Below are 16,474 nucleotides of genomic sequence, written 5' to 3'. Positions count from 1 at the left end.
AAAAATCTTTAAAACTATAATATAATAGTCATTAACATTTAGCAAAATTAATTTTGTTATTTTATTTATTTATATCAGTGTAAAGTTAATTAAGTTTGAACTCGTTTCATAAATTGTTAAATATAACAGTTGGTTCATTGACATAAAATTAAAAAATATATAAATTTTAATTAAATATATTATTTTTTAAAGGTGAATAAATAGATGAGTTGAGTGGTCTAGTCTATCATACTTAAAACTCAAATAGACAAAACATTTTTAAAAAAATAGATTAAATATAACAAAAGATCAAGTCGACCAAATATAGAATTGGTTTGGTCGGTTTGGTTTTGGATAAATGGATCAAATTTTCATCATTCCTTTTGCAAAATATAATATTAAAATTTATAAACTTTATATATAACTATAAAATATATAAATTATGAATAAATTAAATATATGTATATATATAATATTACTTTATTATATATATGAAATTAATGACACAACGTATATATTATAATATTTTAATTTTTATATCAAAGTTTTTATAAATAATAACTAATTATAAACAATATGTTATAAAAATTAAGATGATAACTAATAAAATTATCAAGTGCAATCACATAAATAAACTCTATTATAAGTTACATTAATGTTTATGTATAAATTAAATATATGTATATGTATAATATATTACTTTATTATGTATATATGAAATTAATGACACAACTTATATGTTAAAATATTTTATATCAAAGTTTGTATAAATAATAACTAATTATAAACAATATGTTATAAAAACTAAAGTGATAATTAGTTAAGTTATTAAGTGTAATCATATAAATAAAGTTTATTATAAGTTATACTATTACTTATATATAAATTAAATATTTATATGTAATATTTTTATAATTATATATATTTATAATATTTTTTATTACGAACCATTACCAAGATGTAACAATTATAACATATTAATATATAATATATTTATTATCATATATTATAATATTAACATATAAATTATTATTTAAAATATATAACTTGTAATTTTATATTAATATAAATTTATAAAATAAATATATAATTAAAATTAAATTGTTATGATTATGATTTGTATATATATATATAAAATAAATTAATATATTTTAAATATATTATTAACTAAGTTTACTATTATTTCTTCTTAATATATATAAAAAATATTATATAGATTAATATCTATAAATAATTAGTTTAGTTTTTTGATGAATTGATATAAAAATTTTAAATTGAAAACCGATCAAATAGCTAATCAAATATTTTAAACCAATTAATCTAATAAACTAATTAAACTGAATTATTTTATTTAAATCACATTTAATTTAAATGAATAATTAATTTAATTTGATTTTACTCAACTCTATTATTTTTGCATATTTAGTGAGTGTACGGTGGACCCTTTAAATTATTTGTTTCTTATTTTAGATTTGTCATCTTTCTATTAAAATCAAAACTGAAAGCTTGTTAACCGTAGAGGAGGTTCCTCTGTACTTGCAAAGACAAACTTAGATTTTGGCAGTTTTCTTTGATCTTTGAAGCAAATGAGAGCACTAATCTGAGAAGGAGTGCAGTCCAAGAGGGTATCTCAAACCCCATTTCTACCAATTCTTCGTTTTGTTGACTTTTTAGCTTCTTTCCAAGTGAAGTTCTTCCTCTATTTAGCTGTTGCTCTTCATATTATTTTTATTAAAAAGTGAAGGTGTTTCTTTCCTGAAATGAATTTATTTTGGTAATGAAATTGTTAGCTGTACAGAATTGAAAAAGGTTTGCATTATATGACAAAAAAGCTTCTTTTTTTTTTTTTTCATTTTTCATTCAGATTTATGCATTTGTTTTCGCTGCCCTTTACTTATTTGTTTTAGTTTTAATACTTAGAGAGAGAATTTAATAATGGGTGCAGCTCTTTCCTACTCATTTGATTTGAGCAAAAATCTTAGTACCACACATCTAGTAATTTAAGTTAACATGCCTAATTCAATTATGGGTGTTGAATAGTAAATATATCTGGTATCTCATTACTCTGTTTTTAATTTTATTCAATGTAAATGTACATTTTTCTGCAGTGACTTATTTAAGTTTTGGTTAGTTTGGTAGGAGGATGTCAAAATCTGGAGCATTGGATCTTGTTTCTGGGGTTGGTGGAAGCATTGAGAGAAAGGAAGTATTCTCGGCTGTTCAAAAGTAAGTGTTGGCTTTTCTCTTTTTACTTCCATTGTTATTTTTGTTCTTTCTGGTTTAGACGCGCACCCACTTGTTACATTTGCTGATATATGCCATTGATTTGTTTTAGAACTATTTTGGCTTCTATTAGGTTGTTTTTTGCTATTTCTTCTTTAAACAAATAATAAAAAAATCATATTTGATTTAAAATGAGCAAATAAGTAAACGTGGGCAAGACTTAGGTACGATCCTTTAGGTAAGTTCTTGTGGTTCACCCTTCAAAATGATTAGATAAAAACCAACAAATTGAAAATCAAACCAATAGACTGAAAGGTTTTGTTACATAGATCAAGTGTACAAATTTTGAAAAAATTTGAATAAAATTTGGTACTTTATTTTAAATACGTATTTTATTAAAATTATGATATTTTTCACCATTCAATAAATAGTGATCAAAACTTGTTTGTAGATAGTATCTTTTATTAACGTTTTACATATTATCGATCTTCTCATTGAATTTTATTGATTGTTGGTTCTAGTTTTCAATATTAATTTTCATTTGATCATTTTCTAAGAAGGAACCTTATGAACTTGACTTAAAGAACCTTATCTAAGTTCTGTCCAATAAATGTAACACACATGCAAGCTTATTGTTTCATATAAAATATCACCATTGCATTTTGATATTTATAAAAATATAGTTTTAGAATTTTAATTATTCAAAAATGTTATTTGTTTTCCAAACATGTTTTTCTTTTTAAACTTTTATTTTAGGAAGCAAAATAACAACCAAATGGAGGCTAACTGGCTAAGTAGTTCCAAACCTTCTCATGTCTCCTAGTCACTAAACACACAATGTTGGGTTTCTTCTTTTGTTATTTTTACTTAGAGTTAGCCGTCCCACCACTTTATAAGCTTTGAGAACTTGCATGAAATTGATTTAATAGTAGATCAAGCACCCAGATTAAAAAGGTCGACTCACATTAGGTATATAAATGCTTCTGATAAGGGTCATAAAGTCAAACTATCAATTGGATAGTAGATATTGTTGACCCAACCTAAGTATCACCTACCCATAACTACCCATAAAAGATATTATATCCATTTAGTTCTCTTTTCAGTTTGAAACAATTGGTTGTGGTTAACTGTTTAGTTTTGGTTTTTAATGACAGTAACTTTAATTTGAACTTTAGGTATGAAAAGTATCATGTTTGTCATGGAGGAGATGATGAAGAGAGGAAAGCTAACTACACAGATATGGTAATGTAAAATTGCCATTTGTTGTGTTATCTTTTATTAGCATGATTCAGACGAGGTTTATCCAACTTTTGTACTAAAGGTTGTAGATTATAGTGGATATTAAAGCTGCAACTAACTTCAAACAAGAAGACACTTTAATTGCTGACAATTGTAATTTGTCACTTTTGTATATTAAGTTGATTTTTGCTGTTATGAAAGTGCAGTCTGAAATCTCTAGGTGTATTTTCATGGAAACGATGTATTTTTCATGATTACATTTTTACTGCTGTTTTGAAAAAAAAAAGCCAACCTGTGATTATATTATTATTATTATTATTATTTTGGGGATGGGGGGATATATATGTTGCTTGTTTGTAACCAAGATTTGATTTGTATTTCCATTCCTTTTTTACTTGTTGGAACAAGTTTGTCCATAGCAGTGCTCTCTTTGGTGTCTCACATTTTAATCATTTGAGGAACACAGGTTGATTCTTAGATGTGGTCAATCTTTTCCCTGTTCTCTGTGAAACTTAAGTTTAATTAGCTATCATCGAAAATAATTCTGTCTTAGCTGTGATTCTATGCCTGAAATGCTCAGATTGTGAAAGAGATTAGAGATCCTAAATCATCTTGAGGCAATCCTGCAAAATTATTTTACAGAGTAGGAGACTACTAATATTGTCATATCAGATTAATGAAAAGTGAGACCCATACATGCTCACACGGCAAGTTTTAATTGCATATCACATTTTGATTTGTTTGGTCAATGGTTGACATGATAGGAAGGGCCTATCTTATAATTTTTCGAGATTAGGAGTCACTATTTATTAATTATGGTTCCTATATCAAAATCTTAAATTTCTTTTCCTTCAACAAGTTTTTGATTAGTAATTTATTTTTATGGGATCTGTGTTAGTGAGATGTTTGCATTTATTCCATGTCATCATTTCTGATGCTGTTGGGGTCCAGTCATTTTTTATGTTTAGGCAGAAAATTGTGTTTTTATTTTTTTAATTGAAAAAAAATTTCATTTTCTTTCTGGTTTTCCTTTTTAATTATCTTAGTGCTGCTAAATGTTCGAAAGTTGAATTACATTTACTTTTATCGAGGACCAATGACTTGTGCCTTTCAGGTTAACAATTATTATGATCTTGTGACAAGTTTTTATGAATATGGTTGGGGTGAATCTTTCCATTTTGCACCAAGGTAAGGAGTTGTTGGTACAAATGGTTGGATCATCCTTTGGAAGTGTATGCAATTTACTACAGTGTTGGTGATAATTAATGGATGGTATTGGTTTTAAATTTGTAGATGGAAAGGGGAATCACTTCGAGAGAGCATCAAGAGGCATGAACACTTTCTTGCTTTGCAACTTGGTTTGAAGAAAGGGCAGAAGGTTTCTTTCATAAAACTAATCTCGATTTTTGCCTAAGATGGACAAATGTTTTTCCATTCTGTTTTGTTTCAGGTATTAGATGTGGGCTGTGGAATTGGTGGGCCACTAAGAGAAATTGCTAGATTTAGGTAGGTGATTGTGACTCTTCAGTTCATTAACATTTTCATACTAAGCAGTATGATGCAAGCACTTACGCAAATTAGTTAAATCCTTTTCTGGCAGTTTGCCAACACGATATGAAAACAAGCCTTAAAAGTTTGTATCATGCTGTGAAAGGTCCCATTTTTCCATATGCATTGAATTGTAAACTACTATTTCAGTTCTTAGTTGGCATAAAATGAGAATATCTTTTACATAGATGATGTTGGAATTCGATAATTTATCTTGGTGAACAGTATGTTTTGAGCACATAAGACCTCATAGTCATTACAGCTGTGTTACATTAATTACCATCTTGTGTTGCCCCCTTTTGTTTTTTTTGCTCAGCCAAAAGTAGATTTTCAGTAATAAGCTGCATGAAGCAGATAGAGTACAAAATGGTGTAGATGCCAGCAACTGGCTAGCAAAGACAGTGACTAGTAATGTCACATAGGGAGTTGGCAATGCCAAATCAACATACAAGACTAAGCAGTAAACATACACTTGGAAAACAGCATAGAAAGTAATGTAATTCTCCAACATCGCAACTGGCACAAAAAGTACTCTAGCTGTAGGTGTGGTTGCCACGATACATTAACACAAGTGTGGTGAGGAGCTTGCCTTATAGATGGGTTCCATACTATCACAGGCTCATACCCAAAACAAAGAGCGCATATGAAAAAGATGAGAGACCTTCATGATATCTCGTCGTTGTCCATTAAAGATTGGACAGCTCAAAACAACAGCCAAGCGTAACTGCAACAAATCATACCAAAAAAATCGCTTCAGATAGAATAGAGTAGCATGCCAAATTGAATGCACAACTGAATTTCTAGAAAGACCTGAATATCATAGGCAGAGAAACCACTGATTCACATGGCAGGAATAAAGCTGACAGAAACAGTAGCACCAGCCAAATAATACCAGCAGAAATTTAGAATGTTTTATGTACTATGCATAAAGTTCTCCATTCATCTTGTGTTGCTCATAGTAGGTCATATTTGTTCAATGTGTGACATTATAGGGATGAAGTGTGAATACTTGCATTTTGGCACTCATTCTGGAACATAAGAAGTTTATCGTTTAGAAAATTAGTGATAAAAAAGTACATCCTTTTCTCTGTTTAGTTGTATATGCCTAGTGAAGTGGCAAAGTTCCAAGTCAATTGCTGAACGCTAAAGTACCAAAACAGAGATTGCTAAATGCTACAAGCACAGGAAACCATAGCAGTTTGTTTTCATCAGTTTCTATATTGTCTATCTTTGCCTCCAGAGTGTTAAGTAAGAAGTGCCTCACAGTTTAACTCCTTAATACTTTCTAAGTCAAGTTCCTGATCCTTCATTTCAATTACCACTCAGCCTCTCACACTTCAATTTCCACTCATCCTACCTCAGAAAACATTTCACTTTAATGACCTACTAGTTTTCATATTTTACTGAAGTCACTAATTTGATATAGGCCTAATCCATGTATTCTATTAGTTTCAGTTCAACTCTCTTTCTATGAGAAACCCAAAAGGGAAACTGAAAAGAGCTGACCACGTTGACTTCCTGTTGTATTGACATAAGTATTTGGGGGATAGGTAGGACACTTTTCACTCGAGGGCATCTGTTTGTGGAATATATAAAGTTTCTGGCATCTGTTTTCTTTTGTATTCTAAAATTTGTAGGAAAATTGTGTATGCGAAAAGTTTATATTCATTTTTTAACCCTCTATTTTTTTAATCCACGGCTCTGATATTAATAACCTTTTGTAGTGATACATTGCTTACAGGGTTAAACAACAATGAATATCAAATATCAAGAGGAGAGGTATACCAACCTTGGTTTGTTGGGGAACATAACAAATTAAATGCCTTATGTATCTATCTAGCTATCATACTTTAGCAGGAGATTTCTTTATGTTTTTGTTATTCCTTTTTTTTTCTTAATCCAACAATTAAAAGTTAGTGGTTCTAATATTCTGTATGACTTTGTCTGAAAGGTTTAACTGTTTTGTAGGAACTGAATCGCATCAGAGGAGTTGACAATAGTTGCACTTATGTGAAGGTTGGCCATAATTTATTTAACAAGATGCAATTGCTCGTCAGTTTTCACTTTTGCTACTCCAGCTGCAATATGATATTTATATCTGCAGTGTAATGATGTTGAACTTAGACCCCCGAGTGACTTTCGATTCCGATGTTGTAGGCTGACTTCATGAGGATGCCTTTCTCTGACAGTACTTTTGATGCAATATTTGCCATAGAAGCCACTTGTCATGCACCCGATCTGGTATGACATTTAGAGACTCACTGGGTTTTCCAAGAGAGATGTTCAGTAGTTGAGTTTGGCGTACTTACTTTTGAATGTCAAATTGTACTGAGTCCCATTCTATTGAATTTTCTGTTTGGTGGAAATAGCTTAATTGCTACAAAGAAATATACAGAGTGTTGAAACCTGGCCAGTGCTTTGCTGCTTATGAATGGTGCGTTACCAATTCATTTGATCCCATGAACCAAGAGCATCAAAGAATTAAGGTCAAATGAGGCAATTTTTCTTCTATTGCTAACTGAATTTTCCTTATGTCTTCGGTACACTAAATCTAATGTGATGGCAGGGTGAAGTTGAACTGGGAAATGGACTTCCTGACATCAGATCAATGGGACAGTGTCTAGAAGCTCTGAAACTTGCTGGATTTGAGGTTAGCTGCATGGTTTTATATGGTTGTTACACCTTGTTACTACAATGACTTGGAATTTATAGTAGTAATGTTTCTGTATCTTATGATATCTGTTTTAATTCGCCATTGGGTTATAGGTCATATGTGAGAAAGATGTTGCTGTGGACTCACCTCTCCCTTGGCACTTACCCCTGGATAAAGATTATTTCTCACCAAGTAACTTCCGAGTTACAGCTTTTGGACGTTTTGTCACTAGAAATATGGTAAGACTTGGAAACCTGTGTGATGATATGTGAATCTAATTATAGTGTCTTTTCCATCTTTAGTCAAAGCAAAGATCAGTGAGAGATTTTTTCTTCTTTCTGCAGGTCAAAATATTGGAGTTTTTGGGACTTGCTCCAGAAGGTAGTCAAAGAGTACAGCATTTTCTAGAGAAAGCAGCAGATGCTCTTGTTGAAGGTGGAAGGTAAGTGCTTTCTTTGTTTTTATGAAGCATTTTTGTGGGAGAACATCTCTTTGAACTCTCTAAAAAAGTCTTCTTCTTTTTAGTCCATATCTCCTCAAACCCTGGAAAATTCCCAGTTTTAAAGCCTATTCTGGTGATGTTATATACATGAAATAGCAGCTAGTGTCCATGTGCACTTTACAATTTATGTGTGTTAGTAGTTGAATGCGGATGTGATATTGATCAATAGAATTATTTGGCTTCTGCAGGAAGGGGATCTTCACGCCAATGTATTTCTTCTTGGCTCGCAAACCCATCCCCTGATGCCTAGCAGCTTCAAACAACTTCTGAGTGATGAAAGTGCTATTCCTTTTTCCTGCACGTCCTGATCTAGTGTATTGGAGACAAATGTTGGCAAAGAAAAAAAAAAAAAAACAAATTGGTTTACATTTTTCCACAATAGTTCCTGGAAAGAACAAATGCTGTGAAGACATTACTAAATTGATTTAAATTGTTTCATCCTTTCAGTGGGCAACAAAAGCTGAAGCTGTAATGAGTTTAATTCCTTAGTACACCCTTTGCCTTCGAATGAAAGTTGCAGATACCACATTCCATTGAATTTCTGTGTTTAGGATTTGGAAGTATGTCCAGGCATTTGCCAAATTACCTCGGGATACTTGAGTTTTCACACAGTTGTTCAATCACTGATCAAAAGAAATAGTCATATAACATTCGATGCCAAAATTTCTAATTACTAAAATCTGCATGCCTTGCCTCCATCCATGTTGAATTTTTTCAGTCTTCCGAAGAACATGACTGCTATGAGAATGATTTTCCCTTCATCACTCCGTCTTCCCACAAATCCATACCATTTGTCGCGGCAATTAGCGTCTGGTTTTAGTTGTCGCTTGCAACTGTAGCCTGTTGTGAGCCCCACGTTGCCATATGCGCTGCAAAAGCCATTTGCATAGGCAAATTATATATATATAACGGTTGAAATGGTTTTAATTTATGAATTTTAAATTTTATATGATCTAGAAGATAAAATATTTAATGTTTGGATAAGTTAATAAAAATATAAATCGTATGAAAAAAATTCAAAATATGTAAATCTCAATAATAATTACACTTGTATAACTTGATTTTTCCCTGTATGAAGTAGATGCTTTTGGAAGTTAGTGGGACAAGTATTATGCGTTTGAGATTCATCTTGAAATTTTTTAATTTTTTTTAGTGAATTGTTTTTTGTCATTGTGTCTGCGAACATAGGTCGTGCAAAGATTGAACTACTTCTTGTATTGTTGTGAGTGTGGGTGATTTCTTTCTTTATTCGATTGATTTTGTGTAAGAGTTTAGTCAACTTTTGAGATTATTTCGTTATTTTCACAATATAATACATACATACATACAAACATTTTTGGAACTGTACAAAGCTCTTTCCCACATCAGAGTCTTTGTGTCATCAAAGTCTTTTGCAATTCAGGCTTTAGACTTGTCATGGCATAAGCCGGTGATGGAGGAATAAAAGCTCGCTTTTCAAAAAAAAAAATACATACATGCATATATATATATAGTAAGGAAAGAATTTTAGAATCTTTAAGTTCCATGATCAATTTACAAGTCTTAATATATTTTAATTTTAATTTTATTTATTTAAATTTTCAATTGGAAATTTTACAAATTTTTCTGAAGTTGTTTTTTGAAAACTTCAATTCGAAAGTAGGGATTTAAATTTTAATTAAATTTAATATAATATATGTGATAAAACTCATGAAATTAATTTTCTAAATTATTTTCAAATCCATGAACTTGTTATATCTTTATCTATTGGTGAATTTATAAGACCTTAAGGAAGAATAGCTTTGAAATTCATCAACTTATACTCTCAAATACATGTCTATTTAATCTTAGGGTAAAATACACAGACTCCCTCAACTTTTAACCATAATTTCACATGGATCTATTAGTTTTTAAAATAAAGATTCAACCTTAAATGTGTAAATGGTGTTAATACTTAAAAGTGAAATATCTCAAATACTCTTTGTCATTTTTTACTCTTTTCTTTCTTTCAAGTTGACCGGTGATGTTTTCTTACCTTGGCCAACCACCAAATCGGTACTCTTTGGGAGCACCGGATCGATGCTCCCTGGAGAGCACCCATACGGTTGGGAGTGGCCGGCTAGTGGAGGTAGGGTAAATTTTTTTTTTTGAAAAATTATAATTTTGTAATTTTTAAAATAAATAAAGGGTAAAATTATCTTTTCATTATTCATATGTCATCAAGTTAACGAGTTAACTAAAGATTGAACTTATGTGTCCTGTGGATATATTCTTTTAAGACGAAGTGTTTATTTTGAAAACTAGTTGATTTGCATGGAATTATGACTAAAAGTTAAAAGATTATGTGTATTTTACCCTAAATCTTAACTAGTGTTTATCTTTATCATTAAAATTTATATAACAAATCAAATCCAAATCCATTTTCCCAAATTTATGTTCCTAAAAATCGCATTAAAGAACTCTGTTTAATTTTCATTTTCTTTCGTTTTTTGGGGAAAAGGGGGGTGGGTGGGTGTAGGAAATGAATGTAAACGTTTTATTTTGAACTTAATTTATTGTAATTACAATTTGAAATTACTTCTAAAGTAGTTTAAATCCAAATCTCACTATTTCTAAAGCCAATATGTTAAAATTTAAATCTCGCACCCTATATCTTGTTCTCTAGAATTTCCTGTGGTCAAAAGAAAAATGATTTTTGCATGTTTAGATCTCCCTCTTGTTTATATTAAACACTCGACACAATGACATTTCAATGGATAAATCCGTAATTTTCATGTCTTATTCGAACTGTTCAGATCACTCTATTTTCAAATTCTTTATCATTATTTTTGATTCTCTCAAAACAATGGAAGACAAATTAATACTAGAATTAACATTTACCTGACCACTTCTAACATAATATTCAAGCCGCTGAAGTTGAGGGGATCTTCCTTCATACTTTTCCTCTCTGTTATGCAAATAAGAATGACAAAGATGGCAAGGTACGCAAGTTGTGATAATGTTAGGTTCTCAACAAAGTTTCCTCTTCTTTTTCTCCTCTCAAATTTTTGTTGATACTGCTCGGTATCATCATTTACAAATAGGAAGGATGTATAAGGAGGAAGATACCTGCGGAATAAGGTCAATTGAGAATAAAAGCATTACCACAGGCAATGAAATGAAGAAAAATCCAGAAAGATTATGAAATACTCCCATCAAGAAAGATTAGAAAACATAACCCATGAAGTCCAATTATTTAATTCTGGGTCCAAATAACTTAGTCTTCTATCAGTGGTAGAGCTAGAAAAATATTCGGTGGAGTGGAGTTGTTAACCACTCGCATTATTTTTATATATGGTTCAAACTTTCAAATGGAACCCTTTCTAGATATTTATGTATTTTATATACTCTCAGGAATATTAAAACTTTATTAAGTGATATTTTACGGTTTTTTAATACAAAAAATTTATTTTATGGAATTATCTCATAAGGTTAAATGTAAAGGTTCACTTTTTCAATTTTTAAATGCTTGCGTAAAGCTTAAATGTAATATTTGGTGGGTAGAGATTTAATGACTGAATATCTCGTCAGGTTATGTCACATAAGTAGTTATGATTTTAGAGTATAATGTTCTATGCTCATTAAGTATATAATTAAATAAATAAATCACACCACAAAGTTTGTATGGGTAATGTAAAGCAATATCCCGTTATAGGAAAAATTTTGTTATGCTAGTTCTTCGTAGTCACTAAAGTGGCTAATTGGCTAGTGTTGTGAAATTATCCTTCCCAATATTTTAGGGAAGTTTTTGATCTTGGTGTACTGTCATTCACCTAAATATTAAAATTAGAGGGTAGCACAAATACATTAACATGTGTGTGGAGATTGGCTAGCTCTAGTAATGTATTCACCTAAAGATGGTAAGCTACAAAGGTTGTGTTATATTTTGATGATCGTTTTTAAGTGAAATGTCTCAATTATGTGTCATATATTTAGTCTAAAGGTGAGATGTGCCTCGACTCTTTGGTTCTACTCATTTAAGGTTTTGGAGTATTTAAATTATCCTATTTATTAAATTGCATATGTTTAAATTTTCAATCACCTTTTCTATCAATAATAATATGACCACCATTGAGATTTTGATTGGGTCAAACTTTAAGAATTAAGAAAATGATGTGGAGTTTGCCATTCAGATATAGACATAAATCTATTTATGAATATAGATAAACATGTTTAATATGCGATTGAAAGTTTTGAGAATGAAAAGAAAGCCTTTGAGGCATGAGAGAAATCCATTAAATTTTGTTTGCTTTTTATTGAGAGGTCAATCCTTATACACCTTTAAGTGGGTTTCTTGATACCACTAAAATAAATGAGTTTTTAACTGTAATAGCATAATGGTATAGGGTGTTATCAAATGTTAAAATTGACACTTTTCTAAAAGGACTTTATTAGTTAGGAATTACATCATTCAGAAGGTCTACTAAATCTAATGCTTCTTTAAAGTTCAGGATAAAAGGAAAGAATTTGGTCAATATGCCACTGTAAGGGTCCTAAAGTTGTCTTTAAGTACGAACATAAATGTTTCGTTTGCAAGAAAAAAGGACTTAACAAATAAGATTGTCTCAAATATAAGACATAGCTACAGAAGCGCAAATGTGAATAGATTCATAAGTAAGAAGAAGCCAAATAAGGATAAGTCTAGAGTCACTACTGGCAACAAAAATAGAAGTGGAAGTTGAGTTTGTAGGAACAGTTTGCTTAAATTTAGTTTTAGTTTCTTAAATAGACATTGCTGATTAAGTTTTGAAATAAGTAATCCATTATTAAGATGATTAATGATTCAAAGGATATTAGCTTGTGCTTTTTTGACTTATGGATTACACAAGTATGTTTAAATCCTATTAATATTTGTCTTATGATATTATGTTAAAAGAGTTGTAAAAAGACATACATAAGAAATCATCTTCCATGTGGCATAGCTACATCTCCAAGGAAAGGGTAAAAAGGTCAAGATAAAGGATAACATCATACCTACTCTTATTTCCAATGACTTAGAGGCATGTGTTGATTGTTATAGGGTAAGATGATCAAGATAAAGGGAAATAGATCAAATAGTAGTTTCAATTTATTAGAACTCATTTACACTGCCATAAGTAGATCATTACCCTTACTATCTTCAATAGTAGATATTTTGTGGTATTTATTGGTGATTTTTCTCATCATGGTTATATGTTCTTAATTAAAGAAAGGTTTGAAACTCTTGATAATTTAAAGATCTTTAGAACTAAAGTTGAGAAACAATTAAGAAAAATCATTAAAATTGTCAAGTCTAATAAGGGTGGTGAATATTATGGTAGACATGATACAATAGGACAACAAAAGGATTTGCTTGTCAAATATTTAGAAAGCTAAGTAATAGTGCTCAATACACTATGCTTGGTAGTCTTAAACAAAATGATGTGGTTGAAAAACAGAATCTCATCCTAAAGGATATAATGAAGAGTATGATAAGTGTGGCTCATTTACCAAAATTTTTTTAAGGGGAAGCAATTAAAATAGATATGTATATCTTAAATAGAAGCCTTACCAAATCTATACCTAAAATCCCATTTAAGCTTTGGACTTGATGAAAACCTAGTCTTAATCAGATACATGTTTAAGGATGTTATTTAGAAGTGCGCCTTTATGATCCACTGAAACTAAAATACGATATCGTTCTACTCAATGCTATTTTACTCAGAACCTAGACCATTCTTAAGACTATGAATTTTATTGCTCAAGTAGAGGTGGTAAAATTGTTAAGGTAGAAACAACTAAATTTTTGGAGTTATATATGGTTGATAGTACTTGCTTTCATAATAGAGATGAAGGTGATATATATATATATATATATATATATATATATATATATATTATTATTATTATATAGAGTATATATATATATATATATATATATATATTAAAAGACATTACAAGTTAATTAATAATCATAGTTTCATGAATTAATTTAATTTATTACATGAGTTTGTTCTTAATTACATGAAATTAAAAAAAAAATTAAGTTCCAAAACTATTCTAATCTCACAATTTCTTTTTAGGGATATATATTATAATTAATAATTTTATAAGTTATAATTTTTGTGATGTTAATAGAAAATAGAAAGTAAATATGTTTATATTTAAAATATATATATAATAGTAATTATATTCCTTATAAATTAACACAATATATAAAGTATATATATTAAAAAGATATTACAAGTTAATTAAAAATTATAGTTTTATGAATTAATTTAATTAACTATAAGGGTTGTNGATAAATTTGATGTACTATATATATAAAATTTTTATTGATGTACAATAAAAAAAATTATAAACAAATGTAATAGTATGTATATAATGATAAATTTGATGTACTATTTATGTATAATTTAAAATGAGTTACAATAACAAAAATTATATATGTATATATATGTATATAACCTATATATATGTATATAACCTATATAATGATAAATTTGGCACTTTACAAAAAAAAAAAAGTAATGATGATAAACTTAATGTACTATATATACAAAATTTTTTATTGTTATACAAGAACAACAATTATTTATGGAAAAAAATATTAATAAAAAATTTGATGTACTATATATGCATAATTTTTAATGATTTAGAAGAACATGGATCATATATATAAGGTTAAAAAATATATATAATCATAAATTTTAAACTTTTCAAAAAAAATAATATTGATAAATTTGATGCACCATATGTACATAATTTTTATTGATATACAATAACAAAAATTATAAATAAAATATATATGTAATGTTATATATATAATGATAATTGAGCATTTGTGGAAGGACCCATTTGTGACTAAATTATAAATAAAATATATATCCATAATATTGATTTACAGTAACAAAAATTACATATATGTGTGTGTTTGTGTGTATGTATGTATGTGTACATATATATATATATATATAATGAATGTGACTAAATTCTTTTGATTAGATTAATAATTCTAGCAATTAATTAATAATTAATTTTTTTATTATCTCATAACGAATGACATCATATGTCCATTACATTTTTCAGAATGGAACAAGATCGGAGTTGGATGTATTCCTAAGTGGATTCAAGTGGATTTCTTAGGACAGAATTTGTGAATGGCGTTGAAGAGTTTATTTCAATTGCCTTTCATCAACCTAGATATGTAAGTGGGAATAAGATTAGATGCTCTTGCTCTCGGTGCATGAATAGCAAGTTCTTAACTGTTGATAAGGTTCAGGAGCATATAGTTTGTCAAGGTTTTATTGGTGCATATACAATATAGGATTCGTATGGTGAATCATTCCATGTCAGACAATCATCAGGACATTTTGTTCATGATCATGTTCAAGAAGTAGTGTATGGTGCTAGAGTAGAAAATTATATGCTAAAATGGTTATGGACGCTTTACATCCAAATTTTCAATCCAGTGTTTGGAATGAAAATAAAGGGGATATTCATAAAGATCCAAATTTGAGCGCTGCAATGTTCGTTTCGTTGCTAAATGATGCTGATTCAGCTTTATGGTCCGGATGCACCAAGCACACAAAATTATCAACTATGTCCCAATTATTGAATGTGAAGTCAGAGTTTTAACATGATTGAGACATACTTTGATCGTGTAATGCATCTAATGAAGGAGATGTTGCCATAGCTTGAGTGGGAGTGTTTGTCAAGCCTAACCCTAAATTATCTGTCAAGTCATACATATAGTTGACACCATGCCTGTGTACTAAAATATCTCAGTAAAATAGGTAAAAGTCGGTATTATACTTAAAAGTACAACTAAGTTAATTTATACCTCGAACTAATTAAAATAGAAATTTTAAGATGAAATTTCAAATTTCATAGTCTAGGGATTTCTCAAAACAGTGATTCAAAGTTTGAGGTCCAGTTTAGAGTCAATCAGGAGAATTGACCGATTAGGGACAAAAAGGTTATTTTGTCATTTAAGGACAACACGGGAAATTTTGATCAAGATTAATTATTTAGATTATTTAGAACATAATTGGAGTTTGAGTAGTGAGAAATTTTCAATTCTCGGTATTTCTGGAGTATAAGGGTAAAATGGTAATTTTGCTATATCAGGGGCAAAATGGTAATTTTTCACCACCAACACTTGTCAAATTTGTGGAATTTAATTATGGTGGGAATGGATAAAGATGGAATAAAGGTGTGGTGGAAAATTAAAATGAAAAGTCAAAATTTAAAAAAAAGGGCCAATGACATGATGTCACGTGTCATGCCTTTATTAATTTATTATTTTTCCTTTTTAAAAGGCACAAAAACCAGCCCATCTTCCACCCCATGGT

The 16,474-nt window shown here is 29.5% G+C and overlaps 1 protein-coding gene and 1 pseudogene across 5 annotated transcripts; one reads left to right on the top strand and one right to left on the bottom strand.

Moving 5' to 3' along the window:
• Window positions 1,457-8,682, top strand: LOC18598956 (cycloartenol-C-24-methyltransferase). Of its 5 annotated transcripts, none has more exons than XM_018122435.1 (14): window positions 1,457-1,604; window positions 2,111-2,205; window positions 3,378-3,444; window positions 4,556-4,629; window positions 4,735-4,819; window positions 4,892-4,947; window positions 6,714-6,768; window positions 6,958-7,005; window positions 7,147-7,230; window positions 7,359-7,475; window positions 7,556-7,639; window positions 7,756-7,881; window positions 7,987-8,084; window positions 8,333-8,682. In XM_018122435.1, exons 2-14 carry the CDS (start codon window positions 2,123-2,125, stop codon window positions 8,385-8,387), a joined length of 1,032 nt encoding a protein of 343 aa, XP_017977924.1. In that variant the 5' UTR covers window positions 1,457-1,604; window positions 2,111-2,122; the 3' UTR covers window positions 8,388-8,682. The 5 variants fall into 5 exon arrangements, with proteins under 5 accessions (XP_017977924.1, XP_007028764.2, XP_007028765.2 ...); XM_007028702.2 differs by having other exon boundaries at window positions 1,469-1,664; window positions 2,119-2,205; XM_007028703.2 differs by having other exon boundaries at window positions 1,469-1,664.
• LOC18598955 overlaps window positions 8,818-16,474 on the bottom strand; it is a 15,830-nt pseudogene continuing 8,173 nt past the window's right edge.

This window comes from Theobroma cacao, chromosome 5 (assembly GCF_000208745.1).
Source record: "Theobroma cacao cultivar B97-61/B2 chromosome 5, Criollo_cocoa_genome_V2, whole genome shotgun sequence".
Taxonomy (NCBI): domain Eukaryota; kingdom Viridiplantae; phylum Streptophyta; class Magnoliopsida; order Malvales; family Malvaceae; genus Theobroma; species Theobroma cacao.
Note: the sequence above shows the minus strand (reverse complement) of the source record. Positions and strands in the feature narration are given on the sequence as shown.

Excerpts from the sequence above, each read along its gene's own strand:
- LOC18598956 (XM_018122435.1), top strand. The coding sequence starts at position 2,123 with ATGTCAAAATCTGGAGCATTGGATCTTGTTTCTGGGGTTGGTGGAAGC. Across the intron at positions 3,445-4,555 it reads AAGCTAACTACACAGATATG|GTTAACAATTATTATGATCT; the intron begins GTAATGTAAAAT and ends TGTGCCTTTCAG. Across the intron at positions 7,476-7,555 it reads AAGAGCATCAAAGAATTAAG|GGTGAAGTTGAACTGGGAAA; the intron begins GTCAAATGAGGC and ends ATGTGATGGCAG.